We start from the raw sequence: 25,562 nt of genomic DNA, 5'->3' as shown, positions 1-25,562 counted from the left end.
AGTCCCAGGGTCGGAGCGGTCCTCAGCCTGGTACCTTCTCTGCACCTCCTCACCCTCTCCTCACCCCAGCCAATGGACACAGAGGTCTCCTCACAGATTTTTATTTTTAGTATTTATTCATTTTTATTTTTTTGAGACAGAGTCTCACTCTGTCGCCCAGGCTGGAGTGTAGTGGCGTGATCTCGGCTCACTGCAACCTCCGCCTCCTGGATTCGAGCGATTCTCCTGCCTCAGCCTCCCGAGTAACTGGTATTACAGTCATGTGCCACCACACCCGGCTAATTTTTTGTATTTTTACTAGAGGTAGGGTTTCTCCATGTTGGCCAGGCTGGTCTCGAACCCCTGACTTCAGGTGACCCGCCCGCCTCGGCCTCCCAAAGTGCTGGGATTACAGGCGTGAGCCACCGCGCCCAGCCTCCCCATGGATTTTTAAAAGGGCCCTGGGTGACACAGACTGCAATCTGCTAAGTCACTAAATGACCCTTTTAAATAAAGAAGGAAGTCATAAACCTCCACTTAAAAGGAGTGGGGGATGGCAACAGAAACACAGCCAGTCAGAAACCGGAAAGGTCTCACTCAACTCGTCCCCAAGGTCTCTGGGTAGAAGGGACAAGAAGGGAAAACCTGCCTCCTAAGACACCCCACTCAGCACCCCACCCCCCAGATGCAAGACACAGCTGTGCATAGCGGTGGCAGTGAGGACCCTGGCCCGGTAGGCCCCCGCATCCCCGGCAGAGGGCTCCAGGGCCTAGGGCTGCTCAACACGACCAAGAGGAAATGACCGCAGGAGCCCCCAGCTGCTGGGGGTGGCCCCCGCGGTTTCCGGGGCCATCTCTAGTGGGGGAGGCCCCCGCGGTTTCCTGGGCCATCTCTGGTGGGCCCACTCCAAATCTGGAAGAGGCCCAAGCCCTCTCCCTCCCCATATCCCAAACCCCAACCACATCAGCCAGGAGCCTTGATGGACAAGAAAAAATTCAGTTAAGCCCCACTGTGCTGGGTGACATGGGCCCCAGAGGGAGCGAGGCCCCTGGGTTGCTCAAGTTTAATGATAACTTCAGCAGTCGGGTCTCCAAGTTAATTAGCTCTTTCTTCCCCAGCAGTCCTCGGGCAGCCCCACGGTGAGCTGTGAGGAGCCAGCCCAGCACGGCACACATGAAGTAGGCACCTTCCCTCACTCCCACTCCACAAACACCAGGACCCCTCAGGGGACCAGCCTCCCATCCCTGAGTCATTTCTCGCCCACTGCCCTCTCAACAGGGAATAGAGAAGGAGCTTCTACTGCTTCTGTAGATGTAGAAACCGAGGCACGCACAGACAGGTCATGCGTGATATTGTTTGGACATTGTCCTCTCCAAATCTCATGCTGAAATGTGATCCCTGATGTTGGAGGTAAGGCCTGCAGGGGCAGCGGTTGAGTCATGGGGGCGGATCTCTCATGGAAGGCTTGGTGCCCTCCCCATGGTCATCAGGTGCGGGAGATCTGATTGCTATAAAGAGTCTGGGAGGGCTGGGTGCGATGGATCACGCCTGTAATCCCAGCACTTTGGGAGGCCGAGGTGGGTGGATCACAAGGTCAGGAGTTTGGGTCCAGCCCAACCAACATGGCAAAACCCCGTCTCTAGTAAAAACACACAAAAAATTAGCTGGGCGTGGTGGTGTGTGCCTGTTATCCCAGCTACTCAGGAGGCTGAGGTTGCAGTGAGCCCAGGATTGTGCCACTGCACTCCAGCTTGGGTGACAGAGCGAGACTCCATCTCAAAATAAAAAAAAAAGTCTGGGAGTTCCCTCTCTCGCCATGTGACGGGCCAGCTCCCCCTTCACCTTCCACCATGAGGAAAAGCTTCCTGGGGCCCCCCCAGAAGCCGAGCAGATGCTGGCGCCACTTGTACAGCCTGCAGAACCGTGAGCCAAATAACCCCCCAGCCTCGGCTATTCCTTTACAGCAACTCGAAATGGACGAACGCGATGTGTTAGTTTCTCTTTCTGGACCCCACAGTGTGCCTGGCTGGGGCTGTGCTCTGGGGAAATGGCAACTGTGAGGTCCTCACAGACAGGGCCTGGGGTCTTAACCGCAGCCGCATCTCAGCGCCTTGATATTACTGAGTGGATGCCCAAAAAGCACCGCTGGGTGAATGCATGAGTGAATGATGAAGATGGAGGTGGCTGTTGGTGCCAGGGCAAGGCCCCAGGAGTCTGGGGAGGTGGGACCGGGCAGTTCAGCTCAACGGCTAACCCTGGGCAAGGCCGGGAGGCAGCCAGGACAGGAAAGGACAGCTGAGGGATTTTATGTGAGTAGCCTCACTCTTCCCAGGAGGGCAGGAAGCAGGACTCAGACCAAGGGGTGCCAGGTGGGAGCGGCACTCAGGTGGCCCGAGGAGCAGGTGCAGGCTTGGCAGGCCTGGTGGTACCATGTGTGGGGCCGATCCTGGCCCCATTCGCTGCCTCCACCTCCTGGACACATGGGCCCATGGCCCCCAAGGCCCTCCTCTGTCCCCATGCCCACCTCTCCAGGCTCCACTTCCGGACACCAAGCCGTTTTCTCACTCCCATCTCTCCCGTTGTCCCTATATCTGAGCTGACCTCCTCCCCGAGCTCTGGTGAAATTCTAGCGCCCAGAGGTGCATCTCACATTCCTGGGCCACAAAGCCTTTGCAGTCTCCACTTTCCCGGGACATTCCATCTTGGAGCTGAGTGTATACTTATCTCACTGGATCAGAAGCTTCAGGAAGGCCCGTCTTGCATGCTCCTGCCCCCCACTTCCTGCCCACCACTCAGCCAGCGGCTGCCATGTGGTTGGGCCTTGGCAGCCACCGCAGCTGGTAAGACACACTTAGCACTTCTGTGTCCAGGTTCCGTGCTGAGCCTCTTCCATTTCATCTCCGTTTGTCTTCATGATGGCCCCTGATGTGGTAACCATCATTATCCATTTTTCAGACAAAAGACTATGGCTCAGAGAGAAGGAATGGCAGGTCCAAGGCCACGTGGTTCCTAACAAGCAAACGGACCCGGCAGTCTCTCTACCCACGAGTGGGGCTCCTCCCTGTCTACAGACCTCACTGAGGTTTTACAGCCTGGAGCCACTGAGTCTCCATTGAGCACGAGGATAGCGGTAGTACCGGGGCTGGAACAAGGCAAGGGCCCCCCAAATCACAGTCCCAGCTGTGGACCACACCTCGGGACCCCGCCCTGGCTGGGAACCTTGCTCCAGCCCACCCGGGACCCCTTCCCACCCCAACTCCTGCACTGGGCTGTGCATGGGGGTCTGCTGAAGGAGTGAGGGCAGGACGGATGGTGAGCAGGGTAGAAAGCGACTCTGGTGGGTAGGCTTCTGCTGGAAGCTTGAAACGTTCCTGGAGAGCAGGAAGATACCAGGGGAAGAGGTTACAGCCCTCAGAAGGGCTCGCTGGGGACTGTCCTGCAGCCCTCTCCTCGGGACAGGCAGAAAATCCAGCCCCACTTCACGGTAAGTCCAGGGAGCCTGTGGGGGTACCAGCTCTAGCTAGGGTGGTGCGTGGGTTTACCCAGGGCACGCTGCCGTGAAGGAAGGCCGTCTGGAGGACAAGACGTGGCCCACAGTCAGCTTAAACCTCATGTATTCTGTAAATAATTATTTATAATAAACAAGCCTTATTCACCCTCTAAGAAGAGTAAAATACTACAGGAGGCACTTTCTCACCAACTGCACACGTCACAGTGACTTCACTGCGTCACTGAGGGAGGGCCCAGGGTGCCCGGTTCAGAGTAAACCATGGCCAGGGGGATGGGCACACTGCCAAATCAGCCAGACCTCCACCCCTGAAAATGTGGGCTAAATTCTCTTCAACAGGTTACAAGGAAATTCAGCGTGAACCCCATGTTTCCACCACTATTGGCTGTTCCAGAAGACTGGGAGGAGGGGCCTTGCCTTTTCCCTACCTTTGGTCACAGGGTTTGAGGCCACAACTTGGACTGGGACCCCAATCTCCTTCCTGGGGAAGAGGCTCAGTCAGGGGTGTCTGCCAAGGCCCAGTGCATAAACACGGAATGCACTTAACATCCGCTTCGGCACCTCTGGGCCTCCCACACTGGTTTCCCCTATCTGACCCCTCGAGCAGGGAGAGTGATGGGGCATGGGGCACCTCTAGGGGAGACTGGGGGACTGGAGCAAGGTTCCCAGCTCAGGGTGAGGTCCTGAGGCATGGTCCATGCAGCGCTGCTTCTCACAGGAGGCCTGGGGCGTGACCAGGAGCTCGGAGACTCAGCAGAGGTCTGGGCACGGGACTCTTGGTACACAGCCATGGCGAGGGCCGAGGCTGTATGGATGTGAGCAGGTGACCCTGTGCCACCAAGTACCATCTGTGCCGGGCCCTGTGCAATGGTCCCCATATCACTGAGCTTCAGGGAGGTGAGGCAACCATCCAAGGCACACAGCCCTGGGGGAAAGGCTGGACCCAGGTGTGTCTGATTCCAGAATTTAAGAAGACAAGCCGAGGAGTCTCAGTCCCCTGAGACCTCAGTGATGGCTTTAGTGCCTCAGGATGGCCAGGCTGGCTCCTGCAGCTTTAGTCAGCCGTGCCCGCCTTCAGTCATCCGGGGACTCAGCACTGGTCACTGAGACCTGGTACTGGTCATGGGTGCCCATCCCTGGTGGTGGGGACCTGGTACTGCCTGTGAGGCCCATCCCTGGTGGTGGGGACCTGGTACTGCCTGTGAGGCCCATCCCTGGTGGTGGGGACCTGGTGCTGGTCACTGAGATCTGGTATTGGCCATGGGGACCTGTCCTTGGCTATGGGGACCCAGCACTGGTCCCTGAGACCTAGTACTGGCCATGGGGCCCATCCCAGGCTGTGGGTACCCGGTGCTGGTCCCTGAGATCTGGTACTGGCCGTGGGGGCCCATCCCTGGCTGCAGGGACCCAGTATTGTCTGTGAGGTCTGTCCCTGGCTTCGGGGAGTCAGTGCTGCCTCTGGGGCCTGTCCCTGGCGGTGGGGACCTGGTGCTGGAGGATCCTGACAGCAAAACCACAGAAGCGACGGGTAACAGTGGTCCATTAGCAGAGCGTGTGGCCTGCCCTGGCCGCGGCACCTTCCTCCACCCTGTGCCCTCTCACCACAAAGCCTGGTGCAGGTAATGAAGCCAAGAGGCGGAGAATCCGCAGGAGGATGCACACACCTGCTCCTCGTGCAGCGTCCCTGTGCCCTGGGCGGCTGAGAACCCCTGCTCCTCCTCCAGGCCTCTCCGTGCCAGGTCTGCACTGTTCTGCCCAGCCTCGGCTCCCACCCGCCCGGCTCCCCAGCTACAGACAGCAGCGATTCTCCCTCCTACTCAATGGGGCCACTGTCCAGCCCATCATTAGTCTTCAGGGCTGGCAGATGACACCAGCCATGGGCAGCGCTTCCTCAGGCCCCAGCACACAAGGCACAAAAGACACCATCCTGCCCCAAGACCCTCCTAGTCACGTGGCACATGGGAAGTGGGGCTGGGAATCGTCCAGGGCAGTCCCCTGCCCTTCGGGAGAGCGCGTTCAAATCCCCAAGGAAATGCCGCTCTTTGGCCCTTTTTCTGAACAATCCTCCAAGGAGACCTTGTGCCGCGAGCGCAGGGAGAATGGAGATTCTTGTGAGGCTCTCGGGCTAGCCTCACAGAAACCACAAAATATTTGGATAAAAGTTGAAAATCTGCAGTCACACAATGCTGACCATTCATTCAAACACTTGTTGAGCAAGCACCTATGACGTCCGGGAACTCAGGACGTGGATCAATAAGACACAATCCTCATGTCAGTTCTAGTGAGAGAGACAGAGAGAGAGATGGCACCATCAACCCCACCCACTGGGGACCCCCTTGGAGGCGGCGTGCAGGTTCAGGGCCGAATCTGCCCAGTGGACGTGCCACCCACGTCCGCGTATCTCCTGGTCCTGTGGTGGCCCCTGGAACAAAGGCTGAGAGATAAGAGACAAGGATCTGGGGGAGGGAGGACACCCATGCACATTCCACTGGGAACACCCGCAAGGACGACTGTTCAGTGACCATTCAGATGACCGAGTCACCTGGTGCTTAGAGCCTGGCACCCACAGAGCAGGGCGGGGGTGGCAGGCCCTGCCAGGGGCACAGGCCTGAGAAGGGAGTGCTGCCAGCCAGGCTCCATGGGACAGAGAGCCAAGGGCCTCCTTCCCGAAGGCCATGCAGAGGCTGGGGGTCAATGTCAGCAACTCCATCAACATCAGTACCCTGAGGCCGACCCAGAGTTGGGGTTCCAAGAGCAGCCTTGGGTGCTCAGGAGCTGGGATCTCTCAGAGGGTGTCCCCCACCCCTAGCTTCGGGCTAGTGACAGATCTGGCGTGCTTCTGCCCATGATCCAACTACCGAACCCAAATGAGTGCATTGACAAATCGCATTTAGTATTATTTATAGGGAGAAGGGAGGAAAAAAAAAAAAGAAAGAAAGAACGTAAATCGCTTTTAGGCTGGCTGCCCAGGGGGGAGGGCAGATGGGCCATCACCTCTGCCACTTTTCAGGCCCTTTGCACTGACTCCCCCACCCCCAGCAAAACCAAGGCCCAGCCCCTCCCCATGAAACCAGCCGAAACCAGCCCTGGAGTCAGCCGGGATGAAGCAACTCCTGCAGGCAGATCATTAACTCTACTGTGATGGTTCGAGCAGGGAACCCAGATCAGGCCATGGCAGCTCAGGCACCTGCAGAAGGCCTGGGCCTCTGAGTGTTAAGCTCTCTCTTCCCTGCACCCCCTCCGAGCCCGGTGGGCAGTGTGCAATTCCCAGGGTTGATGAAAGAGAGGAGGAAGAGGCTGAGCTGCGGCGAGTTTGAACAGCCAGCCCTGGAAGGGACTGAGGTGGGGAAGGTTCCCACTGCTGCTCCACAGGCCCTGGAGCAAGGCTCCCATGATTCCGCCGCCAGCGGGGCAGGCACAGGCCTGGGTGCTGAGTGTGCCAGGATCTCCGCCGCTTCCTGGGTGGGGGCGAGAGGGACCCTCATGGGCCTGTAATTAGACCCGCGCCTTCCCAGCCAATTCCTCATCAAACAAACTCACACGTACAGCGGACTGGGCATGGCCGCCACCCTCGGGAACCACCTGGGAAAGCTTCCCAAGGCTCTGCTGAGCTCCGGGAACAGGTCCCTACCTGTCCGGGAAGCGGCCTGGCGCTCAACAAACAAATCAAAGCTCGGCACTGGAAGGCAGAACTCTGGGACTAGAGTCCCAGCCAAGGGTCACAGTCCCTTCCAAGTCCCTCAGGAAGCCTCTTCCCCAAAGAGTGGCTGTGGGAAGCTGGGAGCCTCCAGGGTCTTCCCAAAGCCCAGGTGGTATCAATGCCCTATGTTAAGGTGAGGGCTGCAGAGAGGGGCCGGTGGGGAGGAGCCCCCACAGCTCACCCTGGCCATTGACCCTACTCTCAAGCATTGAAATAAAGCCCTCTTCCCACACCCTCGGCCAGGGAGAGAGGGCGGAAGCCCTAAACGTCCGGGGTGTACGGGAAAGGCTTACATGTACAGAGGAACCAGATAACGGAAGCTGCTGGCGGTGGTGACAGGCTTCTTAAAGGGACCTTGAGACCTTTGACACCAGAAGGGAAGCCGCACACTGCACCAGGCCTGGGGACAGGGAGAAGGGGCTCCTAAGGACAGGGTGGTCCCCTCCTGTGGAAGTGCCTCGCATTGTCTGAACACAGCAGCTCGGACCAGCCGTGGCACAACAGGAAGTTGGGAGAATATGGTGGCCCAGGAGGCTGACCAGGGCTGGGGAGTGGTCAACCTAGAGACTCTGGTTGCCCAAGTGGGTCTAGGGTTTCTGGGGTGAAAGCCCAGAACCTCGTGAAGCACAGTGGACCCAGTGTTGGGAGGACAGATCCCACAGATCCCAGGCCCAGATAAGGCCTTTTTGTTTTTTGTTTTTTTTTTTTGAGATGGAGTTTCACTCTTGTTGCCCAGGCTAGAGTGCAGCAGCACAGTCTCAGCTCACTGCAATCTCCACCTCCCAGGTTCAAGTGATTCTCCTGCCTCAGCCTCCTGAGTAGCTGCGATTACAGGCACGTGCCACCATGCCCGGATTAGCCAGTATTTTCAGAAGAGACACGGTTTCACTATGTTGTACAGGCTGGTCTCGAACTGTTGACCTCAGGTGATCTGCCTGCCTTGGCCTCCTGAAGTGTTGGGATTACAGGCATGAGCCACTGCGCCTGGCTGACAAGGCCATTTTTGACATGGAATGCTGGTCTGACCACAGTGTTCAATGGCTTCCGCCTGCAACTATGCCCCCGCCTTCCATTAAAACAGGGCTCTCAGGGCAGAAGTCGCATCTTCTCATCCCAGAATGCCCCACACCACCCCCCATGCACGCACAGTGGCTCCTCCCCACTGCAGCTGAATCGGCCCCATCACAATGACAGCCTACAGGGGCGGGGGCTGGTGGGAACATACACAAAGCGGCCAATGCAATAGTTTCTCAGACACCCTGACACAGAAATGACCAGAGGACAGGAGGGGCAAGCCGGGGGTCCACGGCAACTCAGGCCTCCAGAAACAGGTGTTAAAAAAGGCGAGCCATACCACAGACCTTCCTTGGCCACATCTCAGCCTAAAAGAGACCCAAGAAGGAGAAGCAAGAATCCCACCTTTCCAACGAGGACTCGTGTGCTAGATGCTAAGCAAACACCTTCTTACTGTTCCTGCAAAGGAGCTCCTGGGGCTGCCAGGGGAGTTGGCCAAAAAAAATGACATTCACAGAAACACACGAGGTCCCATTAGTTTCAAGGCAAGGTGGCAATGAATGGAGGAGGAAAACCCACACCATTATTAGGGAATGGGGCCTTTTTCTGCTTCCTCCTCTTCTAACAGGTTTTCTCATGTGGGATCCAAACCAAATTCCAACTCGGTCCTGATCCAGCAGGTGCTGTCCCCACAGCCCAGAACAGACCTGCCAGAAAACTACTGCTCAACCTCCTTCCAGGTGGCACATTTTTCTCTGGGAAAGGAATTACAAACTTATCTTAGATGAGCAGGGAGCTGTTCCCCAAACCTCTGACCAAAACCCAGCAGATTTCATGTCAAAAAGCAGAGAGGGGCCAGGGATGAAGTGTAGCAGGCTGGAGGCTGAGTCAGTCCCCAGAGTCACTGGGATGGCGTTTCAGGAGCAGATGGCATTGCCTGCAAACCTCCTGGCCCCTCCCTGCTTTGATGCCAGGGACCACCCTCTGTTGGCTGCATGACTTTAGTCTCTGGGGTTCTCCCAGCATGAAAAGCCCCTCTGAAAGCAGGTCCGTTAGGGAGTTCCCTCAGCCCCTGCTCACTGACATGACTGCATGGCGACAGCCCACATGCCATTGTAGAGAAGCAAAGCACACGCAGACCAGCCCCGCCAGCAGCACCCTCCCTCCCCGCTCCTCCCAGGAACACCCTGCACATCTCCAACACATCCAGGAATCCAGAGCTGGGCTGTAGCAGCAGTTCCCCGGATCCCAGTGCTGGCGCTGCGGGGAGCTTGGGTTACTGCATTTCGAGGGTTGAGACTGTCTCCAGCCTCCAGCCAGCCGGTCTTCAGGAGCCCAAAGGGGTGATAACTTGAGCGGAGTGATTGTAGAGAAAGTGGTGGCCAATTCGAATTTCTTCCTGGCCCTCCTGGAAGCCAGGGAAACCCCTTGCAAAAAGGAAACATGTTCCAAGAAGCTCCCGGCAGGAGGAGACTCAGCCAGTCAGCTTAGTTGGCCAAATATTTACAAAGAGATAGCTGTGACCACACAAAGCCCTATTCTTCTATTTTGAGGCTGAAAATCTGGTCCCCGCGTGGAGACCGAGCTCCCCGCCACCCCTCTCCTGGGGACCCCGCTCGGTCCTGCCGGCCTCAGGTTGGGGCCCAGGGACAGCGTGGCTCCCGGCCCCGCCACCGTGGCCACCGGGGCCCGCCTCACAGCCGCGCCACCTGAGAGCCCCCGAGCCAGTGGTGCAAGGCTGGGAAGAACAAAGGAGCAGGACTCACCCCAGCAGCGGAACGTCGGGCTGCGCTGGACGCGCCGAGAGCCGCGGCCCGCCCACCGGGTCACATGGCTCGGAGCCGAGCAGAGGATCAAAGGGGCTTTGTAGCCGCGGAACAAGGAGCCTCCCAGAGCGTGGGGCAGAGGTAGGGAGGGACCTCGACTGCCTGGGAAGGGAGGCTCGGTGGGGAATTGCTCCAAGGGGGCAGGGCGAGGGGAGCAGGAGGAGGGGGCAGGCAGAGATAGGGGAGCCCAGCGGCAGGCCCGGTGCAGCAGCAACTTGGAGGCACGGGAGGGACGCCAAGGAGCTGCCACTCGCTAAAGGAAAGTGACAGGGTCCCTGGGAAGAGCGAGGGGGAGCCGCTAGGAAGAGAGGGGAAGAGGCTCCTAGGGACCTCCAGCCACACTGTCCTTGCCCTTGTCCCTGAGCTTGCCAGAGGCGGTGCCTGTGAGGAGCCCCCTCCTCCCAACCAGGTCCTGAAACTGACCTGGACGCCCTCTCTCCCTGTGCTCTGCCCAATGCCCCTGCTTCCCAGGTGCTCCCCCACCAACCTGCTCAGACATCCCCACAGCTGGGCTCTCAGGGGGCATGACCAGCCACCCCAGAAAGTTGGAACACAGCCACGTGGGTTTGTCCCCTCTACCCCAGGTGCTTGCTGGCTGGGACCATGGAAGGGAGAAGGAGCAGGAGAGGAGGGGCAGGGGATGGGGGCGCAGCTCACCCTGAGCTCTTCTTCCGAGAGCCTCTGGATTCAGATCCGATCCAGCTCCTGCCTCTCCAGCCTCTCCCGCCCCTGGGGGACCTGGCCAGTGAGTCAGTCTCTTCCTCTCCCCCTCCCTGCAGGCCTGGGATGTGCTGGGACCCAGAGGGGCACAAGCAAGGGGGTCCCCAGAGGAGGGAACTGACACTATAGGGGCTGGGCCTGGACGCTGGGATCTGCCAGACCCATCTCAGTGCCACGACCTCTGAACCCAAGTGAGTCACTCCCAGCAGGGGCGTGGCCACTCCCACACTAGGATAGCGCGCCTGGGAGTGGGCTGGTTCCGAGGGCTTGCTGGGGGCTGGGAGGGATTCGCTCAAGTGGAAAGAAGCCTTTGGTGACACCTTCTGAGGGCCAGGGGCTGAATTCTGGAGGCTACGCCCTCAGGCAGCCCCTACAGGACCTCATGGTCACTGGGTTCCACACACTTCCACCTTTCCCATCCCACACCCCCACCTGTGGCTGGGGGTGACTGAAGCCCCAGGGCACCCGCCACACAGGCCACACAGGCCAGCCACGTCCAGCGGCTCCCCAGCCAGCAGTCACTGGCATCTAACCCATCACTGCCCACTCCTCATGGCCAACTTTCCCCCTAAGGCCTCCTGGTCCCACGGCCCTCCCCACCTCGCAGTGAATGGGAGCTGCTACCACTGGTCTCCGGGCGCCAGGCCAGAGCTGGGGGAGTGTCTGGGAGGGGGCTGCATGCCCGGAGTCCCTGTTCCCATCTGAATGGGAGGGAGGCTGGTGGCAGATCAGAGACGTGGGTTCTGAGTCAAACACTGAAATCCAAGGCCCTGGGCCCGTCACTCAACATCTGTGGAATTTGACCTTCCCCATCCATAAAATGGGTACCACCAACACCAGTCGCCAAAATTACAGCAAGACACACGTGTCTAGGCCAGGAAGTGCAGCCCCTCAGAAAATACGGCTCCCCCTTCCTCCAAGAAGCTGATTTCCCCAGCACTGGGAGTGAGAAGAGTCTGTCTTTTCCACTGCCTGCAGCCCATCCCACGGCACCCTCGTCACTGGCCCCTAAAGGGCAGCTCCAGAAACCACTGACAAAGGACGCCGGAGGGAACTCCTTTCTGGCCAGGTGTCAGGGTCAACTGCAAGCCTCGAGGATTCAGCTTCCACCATGTCCCTACCCCTATCAGCCTCCTCCCTCCCCGTGGGCGGAACCTTTCTTCCTTGGCCTTCCTCTCCGAACCTCCTTCCCTTTGCCTCTGGCCTCAATCTATCCCCCAGCTTTCCGGCCCCTCCAGGCTTTTCCCAGGGGCCATGACCCTGATCTCCTCCAAGCCCAGCCTTCTCCCCTCCTCTGCCTCTGGATTCCGGACCTGGGCGGCCAGCAGCCGGGGTGCTTTGCTGAGGTGGCCGCCCCTCTTGCAGTGGTTCCTCTTGCTGTCACCAAATGAGGGTCTCCAGAGCACAGAGAGGGCATCTCCGGCCTGGGGCTGCATCCCCCACACAGAGCCTCTGTCCTTCAGGACTTCTCAAAGTTCTCCACCACTCAGCACACACTCAGCGTTCAGGTAGAGTAGCCCCAAAGCCTTCTCGGCTGCCCCTCGGTCCAACCCTCCAGCAGAAATGGCACACGGGCCACAGACGCAACCTTACATTTTCCAGCAGCCACAATAACAAATGTAAGAACAAGCCAGGCACAGTGGCTCACGCCTGTAAATGCCAGCACTTTGGGAAGCTGAGGCGGGCGGATCACCTGAGGTCAGGAGTTTGAGAGCAGCCTGGCCAACATGGCGAAACCCCGTCTCTACCGAAAATACAAAAATTAGCCAGGTGTGGTGGCGGCCACCTGTAATCCCAGCTTACTTGGGAGGCTGAGGCAGGAGAATCACTTGAACACGGGAGGCAAAGTTTGCAGTGAGCCAAGATCATGCCACTGTACTCCAGCCTGAGCAACAGTGTGAGACCCCGTATTTAAAAAAAAAAAGAATCATTAAAAAAATGTAAGAACAGGTGATATTCATTTTAGTATCATTCACTTAACAGAGCCCAAAATATTATCAATTCAACATGTAATCAATGTAAAAATGACAGATATTTGACATTCTTTTCTATGCCCCTTGCTAGGACTCTGAAACCCAGGGTGCATTTCACACACACGGCACCTCTCCATTTGGAGTCGCCACATTTCAAGTGTTCAATGGCCCCGTGCAGCCAGCGGCAATCATGCTGGACAGTGCAGCTGAGATCATCTTAATTTTTTTTTTTTTTTTTTTTGGTGGTGGGGCAGGTACAGAGTCTTGCTCTGTTGCCCAGGCTGGAGTGCAATGGTGCGATCTTGGCTCACTGCAACCTCCGTCTCCCGAGTTCAAGCAATTCTCCTGCCTCAGCCTCCTAAGTAGCTGGGACTACAGGTGCACACCACCATGTCCGGCTACTTTTTGTATTTTGAGTAGAGATGGTGTTTTACCATGTTGGCCAGGCTGGTCTCCAGCTGCTGACTTCAACTGATTCGCCCGCCTTGGCCTCCTGAAGTGCTGGGATTACAGGCGTGAGCCACCACACCCATCCTCGGATAGTCTCAATTTGATCCTAGGATAATACCAGGTCATCAGAGAGCTGTTGATTTGGACCATATTATGATTTGAGCCTCCCAGATCATTCTCAGCACCATGTCTACAAGCCACATTTAGAGGACGATAGGACACAGCTTGGTGAAACACACAGCAGCATCTTCCATAAGACACTGGTGAGGCCACAGATCCCGCCATCAGTGTCACCCGCCTGGGAACATTTCGCTGTCAGAAAATGCAGAGCTTCTCCTAAGAAATGAATGCGGTTGGGTGTGTTGGCTCACACTTGTAATCCCAGCACTTTGGGAGGCTGAGGCAGGTGGATCGCCTGAGGTCAGGAGTTCAAGACCAGCCTGATCAAAATGGTGAAACCCCGTCACTACTAAAACTACAAAAATTATCCAGGCATGGTGGTGCGCGCCTGTAGTCCCAGCCACTCAGGAGGTTGAGGCAGGAGAATCGCTTGAACCCGGGAGGAGGAGGTTACGGTGAGATGAGATTACGCCACTGCACTCCAGCCTGGGCGAAAGAGCGAGACTTCGTCTCAAAAAACAAACAAACAAAAAAAGAAATGAAAGTTCTAGGCACACTCTAAGTATCTCTTAGACGATTCCAAAGATATAAATTACTGTGACTGCCGACTCTTCCCCTTCGCCGGGTGTGCCTGTCCTGCTTTCCTAGCTCATAGGTGCTCAGGCCGGGACATACCCGACTCAAAGGCAGCCCGCCACAGACCGTGGGGCCTGGCTGGCTCAAAAGGGAGAATGAGGCCATTGGAATTTTCCCAGGAGTGAGTCTGACGTTTGGAGTGTTTTTTGGTGGAGGGTCCTGAAGCTAGGAGGCAATGCAGACGTGGGGGCTGAGACACTATTTGGGGCCATTTGCAAAGAGGGATACTCAGGCAGTGACCCCAAGGAAGGAGCAAGGGGAGGAGAGGGCAGCACATCCACACCCCTTCAACTCCTGCCCTTCCGGAGGCCTAGGCATTCCACACGCCGGCCTGCCCGTGTGGACATCCTTCCAGTAAGCAACTCATCGTGCTCATGTTTATTTATTTCAAAGTCACACAGAATTGCATTATTAAAAACGAATTTATAGAGACAGAAAGCATTCTGGTGGCTGCCAAGGGCTGGAGAGGGCAGATGAGGAGTGAGTCCTTCATAGATACGGGGTTTTCTTTTGGGGTGATGAAGAAGTTCTGGCATGGGGTGATGAAGAAGTTCTGGCACTAGATAGTGGTGATGGCTGCACAACACTGTGTATGTACTCAGTGTTACTAATGGCAAATTTTATGTTCTGTGTATTTTAGCACAATAAAAAAATATACATTTAAAACAACAGAATTCAACATGTCCTTTTTTTCCCCTGGAATAAGTTTGTTTTCTTGCTTTGTATCTTAAAATCAAAAGGGCCCTGAGATACACCACAAGCCCCCAGGGTAGGCTGAGTAACTCTCCCTCCCCAAACTGTGTTACCTTATGTGGCAACAGGGACTCTGTAGATGTAACTGAAGATGTTGAGATGAAGAGATTACCCAGGTGGGCCCCAAATCACAAGCGTCCCTTAAGAGAGAGGCAGGCCAGGTGCGATGGCTCATGGCTGCAATCCCAGCACTTTGGGAGGCTGTGGCAGGCAGATCACCTGAGGTCAGGAGTTTGAGACCAGCCTGGCCAACATGGCAAAACCCTGTCTGTACAAAAAATACAAAAATTAGCCAGGTGTAGTGGCACACGCCTGTAATCCCAGCTACTTGGGAAGCTGAGGCAGGAGAATCGCTTGAACCCGGGAGGTGGAGGCTGCAGTGAGCCAAGATCGTGCCACTGCACTCCAGCCTGGGGGACAGAGCGAGACTCTATCTCAAAAAAAAAAAAAAAAAAAAAAAAACAGATGGAGGCACAGGGAGATCTCACTGCAGAGAAGGAGGAGGCTGTATGAGGATGGAGGCAGAGGCTAGAGGGATGCAGCCACAAGCCAAGGAAATCCAGCAGCGCCTCCTGCCCAAAGCTGGAAGAGACAGGAATGAATTCTGCCGGCACCTTGACTTTAGTCTGGTGAGACTGATCTCCGGCTTCTGACCCTTAACACTGTAAAGGAAGAAATCTCTGTTGCTTTAAGCCACTGAGTTTGTGCTAAGCAGTTACAGTGGCAACAGGAAGCGAATGTAGCCCTCAGTCCATTCCTCCGCCCATAGCAACACAGGCGCTTCCTCGTGCAGATGAAGAAACACAGGCTGAGAGCTGAGCTGAACTCTGCCAGGCAGCCAGTGAGTGGGACAGGACCCCGCCCCCCCCCGCCCCACTCGGGGGTCTGTGTCGAATTTTCGAAAGCTGCTGCTCTTGAGATAGTGAGCTTCCCACATCCACAGAGACTCATCTCAAAGCTGACAAAGTGCTCCCTTCGAGGCGCATCAGAAAGAAGGCCCCAAGGTGTCCTTGCCACATGTCCACCTGTCTGTGGGCGATGCCCACGGTCCTTCCTGGTGACCCACCCAACAGAAGGGTCACAGGGGAGGGAGCAGCACTGGCCAGCCTATCCCGCAGCAAGGTCCCACTCTGGAAGCCACAGGGGACAGTTGGGACTCCCACCTCCAACTGAGCCAACTGGGAGAAGAGCCCAGATAGTCTTGGAGGCTGACACCTGCCAGGAAGTGCAGTGACACCCACGTGCTGCTGAAGCACGCAGCAACACAGCAGTAGAGAGGAAGGGATGTGGTTTCTCAGCTTCCTCCCCACCCCCCAGCACACACACGTGCATACAGATACACACACACGTGCACACACATGCACCGGCCCCCAGTTCCCAGGTCCTGCACTCTGCCCTTGCCAAGCTCCTCGGCTACCACCAAGCCAGGTTGTGAGCACAGGGCTCAGCCTTCCTGCCAACTCTTTTCCAATCCATCCTGGGCAACACCCCAGCGGGATGCAGCAGATGCTTCCCATCAAATGCCAAGAACAATATCCCCTCCCCTCTGCGGGCCGGTGGCCGCGCTTCTTCATGGGGGTGCAGGGGGACGGGCCGGGGAGCAGGAGGGTTGTTCTGATGGCTGGTATGCATCTGCAGCCGTGCCGCCCCAAGGCAGCCCACATTCCTACCCACAGACCGACCTCCAAAAGGGGCTGGGAGCACCCACAGCCCCTGCCGCCCTTGGGTGGACAGGCTGGGGGAACCCTGAGTAGCCGGAGGGAAGGCCATCCCCAGGCAGGCATCGTGGGACAGAGGGGCCTCTGCACAGTTTCTCTGTGAGGCAGCGCAGCTGCTGGGCTGTTTTGGCACATTCGGGTGACATGTTCCTCTTTCTTCTGGTTTCTTCTCACTGGGCCTGGGAGAACGTTCAGGATGCCCCAATCTCAAAAACAAGCAAACCCTCTTCCTTTGACCTACCTAACTCCTCAAAACTGTGAACTTTCTCCCGGTCTGAAGAGCCCAACCTCTCAAAGTGGGTCTACACTGCAGCTTCTAGTTTCCGACCACCCACTCACTTCTTAACCCTCGCCATCTGGTGTCCGCCCATCTCACTATTAACGGAGTTCTTGAAAAAATCCTCATAGCCAGTATCCAGCCCCACCCCATCTGACCTTGAGGGCAGTGCCTGACACGCAGGAGCTGGTTCTTCTCCCCTCCGTATTCCCTAGTCCTGGGGTCTGGATGGCTCCCGGGGTCCCCTCGCCCCCCGACTCAGTCTCCTGGGGTGACCACACCACCGTTCCAGCTTCCCAGTTCAGCTGCCTCTCCACATCTTGCCTCAGGTCTACCCCTTGGAACACTGCCCGTTTTCGAAGACTCAAGCTCCCACTCCCCGCACCCCCCTCCCCGACCCCCAGGCCTCTCACCAAAGTCCTACTGGCTGTTTCTTCCCCGTGTCTCAAATCAGTCCCTTGCTGCCCAGACCCACAAGGTTAGTTTCCACACTATGACTGCTCCCCTGGACCACTGGGATCGTCCCTCACCAATGCCCACCTCCCATCTCGCTACCTCCCACCAAGGCAGGGCTCTGCTGGATGACCCCTCCCACTTCATCACTCTTTTTCCCAAACAGCTTCCCAGGTTCCTCTGTTAGTCGAAATTCTTCCCTTGCATTCGAGGACCCCGGCAATCTGACCAACTCACTTTCAAGCCTGAATTCCCACTCCTGTCTAAGGAGCCTACACTCTTCAGCCAGGCTGTACTGTCTCGCAAAACCCACCTAAAACCCCCCCGGCAAACGTCACCATCTCCAGGAAGCCCTCCTGACATCCTCCATCATATGTGACCCCCACCTGCAGACTCAGACCCTGACTTGGAGACCCTGACTCTAATTCACCTTTGCCTCTTCTGAGTCTCCTATGCGGCAGGCCTCAGTCTATGTTTGCAGGTCTCTGTAGCAGGAGGGCCCATTTCCTCCTTTCTAAGAAGTGGTCGCCCTACCTCCTGTTAAGCTGCAACTTCCACTAGCAGGTACCTGCAACATGCCTTTTTACTTTTTTTCTTTTTTTTTTGAGACGGAGTCTGGCTGTGTTGCCCAGGCTGGAGTGCAGTGGCGCAATCTAGGCTCACTGCAACCTCCGCCTCCCAGGTTTTAAGTGATCCTCCTGCCTCAGCCTCCCCCGTAGCTGAGATTACAAGCATGCGCCATCACGCCCAGTTAATTTTTTTTTGTAATGATCTGACCGCCTCGGCCTCCCAAAGTGCCAGGATTACAGGTGTGAGCCATCACGCCCGGTCCATAATATGTGCTTTTGCCCCTTCCTTTTCCCCTATTAAGATGGTATACGTGCCCAAAGTTAAAAAAAATAAAATAAAATCGGGCCACTGCACTCCAGCCTGGGCGACAGAGCGAGACTCTGTCTCAAAAAAAAAAAAAAGAAAAAAAACTAGTTGGCCGGGCACGGTGGTTTACGCCTATAATCCCAGCACTTTAGGAGGCCGAGGTGGGCAGATCACAAGGTCAGGAGTTCGAGACCAGCCTGGCCAACATAGTGAAACCCTGTCTCTACTAAAAATACAAAAAATTAGCCAGACATGGTGGCAGGCACTTGTAGTCCCAGCTATTCGGGAGGCTGAGGCAGGGGAATCGCTTGAACCCAGGAGGCAGAGGTTGCAGTGAGCCGAGACCATGCCACTGCACTCCAGCCCAGGCAACAGCGCTCAAGAAAAAAAGACTCCGGCTCAAAAAAAAAAAAAAAACCAGACTAGTCAAGTGCAATAGTGAGAAGAGGAGAAAGAGTGGAACAGAGTCTAATCTGTAACCGAACAATCAGTTGAGATAACTCACCACCTTCGGACCAGCCACGGCCCCACCTTCTACCTCCTCTTTTGAGTCACACTTTTCAGTGAACTCCCATACATATGTGATTAAATCTGTCTTTTCTATTGTTAATTTATCTTCAGTGAGTTTAATTCGCAGGCCCCCAAACACTGAACCTAAGAGGGCAGAGGAAATGCATTTCTTTCCACCTAGAAAAATACTCCCCCTCTTCACCGCAGTGTCGCCTTTCCCACCCACAGCCAGCAATGTGGACCTGCTTCTCGGAGTCTATGAAAGCAGGACAGCCTGTTCCCATCACAAAAGGAGGGTCAGGGCCGGGCGCGGTGGCTCACGTCTGTAATCCCAGCACTTTGGGAGGCCGAGGCGGGCAGATCACGAGGTCAGGAGATCGAGACCATCCTGGCTAACACGGTGAAACCCCGTCTCTACTAAAAATACAAAAAACTAGCCGGGCGAGGTGGCGGGTGCCTGTAGTCCCAGCTACTCGGAGGCTGAGGCGGGAGAATGGTGTGAAGCCGGGAGGCGGAGCTTGCAGTGAGCTGAGATCGCGCCACTGCACTCCAGCCTGGGCGACATAGCGAGACTCCGTCTCAATAAAAAAAAACAAAAACAAAAACAAAAACAAAAGGAGGGTCAGGTCTTGTGGGAGGAAAGAAACGGGAGCGGCAAACGTTCACATCTTGGGCTAGACGGAGGCACCAGGTGTTCACCGCCCTGGGTAGTAAACATTTTTAAAAACGGAAAGAAAAGTCTTCAGCTTCACTGGGGCATAAAGAGTCGTGACCTTTTCTGTGGCTAAATGGCTGGGTGGCTCAGGAGACAAGTGGTAGCCATCCTGAACCTCAGACAAGTGGTAGCCATCCTGAACCTCAGTTTAGTTGCCTGTAAATGGAGGGCAATGAAACCACCTGCTGTTTGGGTGCTTGAGAGGCTGTTGCTCAAACTTCCTGCCCTCCCTCATTGGGTTTTGGGGAAGATCATATGAGCTAGCAACATAAAAGCACTTTGAAAACCACACGAAGTGTCTAAGCATGGGGTGCTGGCTGACTCCAGGCCTGTTTTCACCACCTGGCAGAAAGTCCCCTCGAGAGGGCCTTGTTTTTCCTCCGGGGCAGGGGCCCCATTGTCAGACCTGATGGCGATGGTGGCTGCTCAGACTATCCGGCAAGAGACTGCTGTCAGCCCCAGACCCACTCCAAGTCCAGGAAGGAAGCAGGCCGGGGTGGGGGGCTCTGAAGCCCTTCATGATTTTGGCGGAGACACTGGGGCAGGCGAAAGCGTCACTCATGGCAAACTAAGAAGCTTTTGTCTGAATTGGGCCCAAACCAGCCCAGCCCAGAACGGAGCCCAGCTCCATTCTCTCCTCCCAGAACCAGAAGCTCAGGACACCAGAGGCTGAGAGGAGGCTGGAATAGCACCTCCATCTGTTTGTTCAGAGACAGGGACCCTAAGCCACCTTCTCCCCCAGCTCACTCCACAAACCCTTTATGCCAAACTCTCCCCGTCCAGGAGCTACAGGCCCTATTTGGGAGTCATCCAGGGTCTCAAGGTCTCCACCACCCAGCTGTCCATCTCATCGGGCCAGGCCTGCAGGCGTGGAGATCAGCAGGATGGGGTTCAAATCTGGCTGCACCCTGATGAGATGAGTGACTCTGGGCCCATTTCTTAACCTCTGGGGGGCAACGCTCTCATCTGCAAAAAGGGGACAGGGCTCACCGAGGAGAGTGGCAAGTAAAGGAGATGGCACCTGTGTAGACGGCACTGTGCGGGCGCCCAGTGGATGATCATGCATTGCCTTCCTGCCTCTTCTCCCTGCTTCTGCAGGCGCGTGGGCAGTAGGGAGCCAAGAGGAAGGGAGCAGCTGTCCGCTTGGGATGCGGGGCTCTGAGTTGGAAGTGAAAAAGGAATAAGCAGCAGGTGCTCACTGACGAGCTTCATGTATCTGTGCCTTAAAACCCTAAAGGTGCATCCGGAAGATTTCCCGGGCAAGTTCTCTTTTATAGGTATATGAAGGCCAGGTGCAGTGGCTCACTCCTATAATCCCAGCACTCTGGGAGGCGAAGGCAGGTGGATCACCTGAAGTCGGGAGTTCGAGACCAGCCTGGCCAACTTGGTGAAACCCTGTCTCTACTCGAAATACAAAAATTTGCCGGGCGTGGTGGCGGGTGCCTATAATCTCAGCTAGTTAGGAGGCTGAGGCAGGAGAATCGCTTGAACCTGGGAGATGGAGGTTACAGTGAGCCAAGATCGTGCTACTGCACTCCAGCCTGGGTGACAGAGCGAGGCTCCATCTCAAAAAAAATAAAAATAAAAATAAATTTTAAAAAAAAGTATATGAAAAAAGTGAAACGCCATGAGTGTTTTGTCGCAATATGCCAGTTACAAACGGGAACGGGAGGACTTCCCAAGTCATCTCCTTCATTCCTTCCCTCCCTGCATATGTACTAAGAGTCCCCTGGGTGCTGGCAGCATCAGGGGACCTGGGGTGCCTCACAGACCCTGCCTGCTCAGATCTTAAACCCAAGGAGGAGACATAAAAGTTAAAATAGGGTGGTAAGTGGAACAAATGGGGACCAGATGGGGCAATCTGGCAGCACTTGGCAAGGCCCTTATCAAGGAGTCCCCAAAGAGGCCCAGTTTCCAGGGGAAGGAGGCGCCCCAGGCAGCGGGCCTGCAGAGGCGAAGGCCCGGAGTGGGGCTCTCAGCGAAGCTGTGCAGGATGCCCGAGAGGAGGGGCAACTCACAAGCCTGGTGACGGGGACAGTCATAAAGTGCCATGAAGCACCATCCAGGCTGCCCACCAGCCTCCAGGACAGAAAGATCACAGCAGTTAAAGGTGTAGGGATCTGCTCACCTGATCCCCACTCAGCTCAGAAAATGACTGTTTCAGGGCTACAGGCCAAAGCCCAAGTCTTGCAAGCTGCTGGCCACAGGGTGCGGCTGGGGAAAGGTGGGGACGCCCACCAGCCAAGGTCTGTAGGAGCCCTGGGCTGCCGGAGACACCTGCAGGATACCGGGAGGGCAGGCCAGACTAGAGGGACTTCTACCTCTTCTCTCAGGCCCCAGCCCTCAGGCCAGAGGGCCCCCAGGCTGCAGGTAGACAGGGAGAGGCCTGTGCCATGGCGGGTCACCTGGTCCCTGCAGGAAGTGGCCAGAGGCCCCAGCACTTGGGTACAGTAGCTACTCTTCCAGCCCCCGCCAATGATGCTGTTGCTCAGGGTCCACTCTCTCCAACTCTCCTCCCCAACCAGGGAGGAAAGCACCTTGGAGCAGAAGCTTGGCTATCTGGCTTGATATTCCAGCACGACTCTGCACGATCCTGGGCCAGTCACTTAACTACCCTGGGCCTCCATTTCCTCACTTGCATATCAGCAGACAAACCCCCAAAGTCTCCCTCAGCTACAGAATTCTAAGTGTTAAAAAAAAAAAAAAATCCACAAAAAGGAAACATGTGTCCAGCCCACACTCTCTCCTTCATTTGTCAAAAGGGGAAATGGCTTTGCTAAGGGGTTTTCTTCCCCCAAAAACAGACATGGGAGACCTTTCCTATGATTGCAGAGCTGGAACAGTCCAGAGAAGAGCCCAGAATCTCCCAGAGCTTGAGATCCACAGGGGAATTTCTCCTAATTCTTCCGGGATAGGAGCACTACTGCCTAACAGCATTCAATTCCCATCACTGCTGAAGCAAATGACCACACACTTGTGATGTCAAACAACACACATCTGTCCCACCCTCCACCTCACTAGGATCCAGGGAAGGTGTCCACAGGGCCGGGCACCCTCCCGAGGCTGCAGGGAGACTGTGTGCATTTTCTCCCCGCCCGCATTTGTGGCCTCCTTCCTCCTTCCAAGCCTCTCCTGCTGCACCACTCGGATGGTCTATTGCGCTTTTAAAAACTCTTTGTGATGACAGCGGGCCCGTGTGGATTATCCAGGATCATCTTCCTATTTTAAGACCAGCTGATTAGCAACCTTACCTGGCCCCGCCATGTCACCTAACATAGTCCCAGGTGCTGGGGATTGGGAGGTGCACACCTCTGGGAGTCATTATCCTGCCAACCCCAAGATCCAGGTCCTGGAGGGAGATGAAGGGTAGGACTACAGGCCCAGGAGGCTGCCTGTGTGGGTTCGATTCCTGGCTCCACCACTAAGGAAATGGGGGAGCACATTATCTGTAAAATGTGGGGGAGCCAGCCTCTTGGCTGTCAGCGCAGAGTGAGGCAGTGTGTGCAGCGCCTGGAGCAGTGCCTGGCACGGGAGCAGCTCCGTGAGCATCTGTTCCCTCATCGCCAAATCTTATAAGAACTGACCTCGGCCCAACAGCTTCTCCAAACCTTCAGCTCCTTTCGGTCACAAGGCCAGGAGCACCCTTTGCCCTTCTGAAAGCCCCGCCCCACACAATGCTAGAATCAGATACGTCGTAGGCTGCTCACCCATGCACGGCCACCGGAGAGGCCAGGATGACGCCACCTTCGATGGGTGCACAGTGCAGGGCAGGGCCAGGCACCAACAACCAGCCACAGTCACCAGTGCAAGCAAGGGGCCCCCACTGTCGCCTCCGGCCTGGGGTCAGGGAAAAGCTTCTGAACTTCCTACAGGGAGTGGTGCCACAGGACAATGCACCCGAAAGGGGTTGGGGGGCAGTAGAAAGTCCTCCCCAGAAACTCCATCCTTGGCTCTTGACAGATGATTCTCCCAGAGGCCACTGCTGGGGTTCACTTGGGTTTCTGCAGCATGGAGTTTGGCCAGCCCAGAAGGACGACAAGACAGGCCAGGGCCACTGGCGATGGTGGCAGCAGGCCCCTCTGGGGTCTCCGCACCAGAAGCATCAGGAGGCCAGAGTGGTCAACAAGCCCTCACCTGGGCCCTGATGGGCAGAGGTCTTGAGCAGCCTCCTGACCTCCCGAGGTCATCCCACCTCACTGAGGGACCCCCAGGAGTGCTGAGAGCCGTCCCCTGGCTCCTCCGTGAGAGCCTTGGTTACATAAAGGCAGCCACACACCCAGCAAGATGAATTTACAATCTCTGAGCCCAGCTCATTCCGGCTTCCCCACGGGGAGCTCCTGGGGGCGTGGGGTGGGGGTGTAGAAGGGAGGGGTCAGTGCTCCATCCCTGGGAACCAGGCCATGAGTCCTGGACTCAGGCCAAAACGCAGAGGCCTCACTTCTCTCCAGGCTTCTTGCTTTCCAAGCACTTCTGCATGGGGCATTCTTGTTTCCCTCGCAGGGCCCCCCTGGGGTGGGGTGAGGAGGTGCCGAGTCACAGAATCACAGCAGCTGCCACACGGGGGTGTCAAGGCAGGGATGCTGATGCCAATTGAATGGGCATGGGGAAGCAGAGCAGGAGGTCTGCGCCCTGGGCCTGGCTGGGCTGTGTGACCCTAGGGAACTCACTTCATCTCTTTCGGCCTCTAGTTTCCTCTTCTGTAAACCGAGGGAGTGAGGTCAGGTGATCTGCACGATCGCGAGAATCTGTGTCCTGCATCTTCCACTCATCACCCCAAACAGTGCTTCTAAAACCCAGCTTCCCAATGCTTCGGCACCCTCCTGCCTCAGAAACACTTAGGCTTGTTCTTTATGCTGTGCCCCAAATAGAGCCACCCTGGCCCTCTCCTGGGTGTCCTCACCAGGGCCAGGATGGTCAGCTCACCCTGCAGGAGCCCCCAAGGACTCAGTCACTCCCAGGATGGGGCTGGCTGCCTGGAAGCGGCTTTTGCCCATCTCTGCTGCAGCCCCCACCAAGAGGCCAGTGCAGCAAAACAGGAGGTGTAGGTGGCAGGGGCCAGGGGCCAGGCCACTCCCTCCAGCAAGGCAGGAAGGGGGCGAGAAAAGCTGGACATGGGATCATTCCAGGCTGAGGTTCTGCATGGAGGAGGGGGCCCATGGCAAAGGAAGCAGGCCTAGGCGCTCTAGCAGTGGGAGGATGGGAAGGAGCTCTTGCTGGACACCCCCACCCCGCTGGCTCCTGCCCCGCCCCCGTCCCATCTGCAGGGACAAAGTGAGGCTCTTTGCTTTGCCAAATCCCAGTAATGAATCTCACATTCACTCCATCCTCGGCTTATTGGAAATCCTCTCTCCACCTTCTGGATCCGCTCTGAACAGCTGGGCTGCAGAAGTCGGTGGAATGAAACATGCAGGGTGGCTCAGAGGCGCCTGTGCAGAAGAGCGCTGTGTCCCCGCCCACCCCTTCCTCTGAAGATAAGGCCTCTCTGTTCCTGCCCTTTCCCTGGGAAAGCTGGAGAGGGGGCCGAGGAAACGGGATCCACCATTAACTCTTTCATGCACGTCGGCTTCCAGCAGGCATCCTCACACTCCCAAACCAGGCCTGCAGGGTGGAGAGGCAGCCAACGAACTGAACTCAACTCCCACCCAGCCGTGGAACCCAGCGTGGACAGCAAAGCACCCATGCATAAACATGCACACGGGGTTGAGGCCAAGAGAACATGCACTCAGTTCTCCCGCTGATGTCTCCAGCAATGTCTCCATGCTCCAGCCCTGCGTCAAGCCCTAAACAGTATTTTTCCAGGTGGAAGAACGGAAGCCCCTAAGAGGTCCGTGCTTTACGGATTACACACAGGCAGGGCTCAGGAACAAAGGCCTCCAGATCCCACAGTGCGGTGCTGGCAAGCTTATGCTGTACCCGGATGAAGGTGACACACTGACCTCCCTAAGGGGGCTGCAGGACAGCCAGGAGGAGGTGAGATGCCAGCCAAAGGCAGCCACAGACAACAGCATGACAGATTACCAGGAACACCACCTTCGTGCAAAAGCGTCCGCCTCCCCTAGCTGCTTCATTCTGTGTCGACATCCTTTGGGAGTGACACGTGTGAGACTGGGCTGTGTGGATGAGTGGCCACTGGCACCTCCAGACCACCCAAAGGAGGGGCCACTCTGCTGCCAATCAGGCGCAGGGCAGGTGGCACTGGGGCACGACGACCCGCCCGGCATGGTCGCTCCACTTCTCCCTGCCTGAGCACAGGCTGGCAGGTTCAGAGGACAGGAGGAAACAGAGCCACCACGTGGGGCATATTTAGGGGTGAGCCACCTCGAGAGACCACAGA

The 25,562-nt window shown here is 56.6% G+C and overlaps 2 protein-coding genes and 1 long non-coding RNA gene across 12 annotated transcripts in view; 1 reads left to right on the top strand and 2 right to left on the bottom strand.

The window, feature by feature from the left end:
- The window catches only part of SEPTIN9 (septin 9), a 175,324-nt gene that overhangs the window by 39,014 nt on the left and 110,748 nt on the right, over nucleotides 1-25,562 (bottom strand). Inside the window, exons 1-2 of one of the 10 annotated variants that reach the window (XM_023211699.2) lie at nucleotides 10,685-10,896; nucleotides 9,968-10,129 (exon numbers count right to left, since the gene is read on the bottom strand). The exons of 3 other annotated variants lie outside the window; for them this stretch is intronic. The gene's annotated coding sequence lies outside the window, so the exon portion shown is untranslated. Of the gene's footprint in view, nucleotides 1-7,033; nucleotides 7,702-9,967; nucleotides 10,248-10,684; nucleotides 10,936-24,541; nucleotides 24,654-25,562 lie in introns of those variants that run through there. 6 more of the 10 variants (XM_023211701.1, XM_023211703.2, XM_023211698.1 and 3 more) reach the window with 6 other exon arrangements.
- On the top strand, nucleotides 560-1,626 carry LOC113225100. The gene is made up of 3 exons (XR_003309733.2): nucleotides 560-712; nucleotides 1,098-1,157; nucleotides 1,258-1,626. It is a non-coding gene; the product is annotated as an uncharacterized LOC113225100 (long non-coding RNA).
- Nucleotides 15,150-17,745, bottom strand: LOC111542369. Its single transcript, XM_026455911.1, is given in 3 exon segments — nucleotides 15,150-15,992; nucleotides 15,995-16,493; nucleotides 16,496-17,745. Coding segments are annotated over 3 exon segments (753 nt in total). The 5' UTR covers nucleotides 16,544-17,745; the 3' UTR covers nucleotides 15,150-15,786.

Source organism: Piliocolobus tephrosceles, chromosome 16, assembly GCF_002776525.5.
Source record: "Piliocolobus tephrosceles isolate RC106 chromosome 16, ASM277652v3, whole genome shotgun sequence".
In the NCBI taxonomy this organism is placed as follows: Eukaryota; Metazoa; Chordata; class Mammalia; order Primates; family Cercopithecidae; genus Piliocolobus; species Piliocolobus tephrosceles.
The sequence above is the reverse complement of the archived record's forward strand: the minus strand, read 5'-3'. Positions and strand labels throughout refer to the sequence as shown.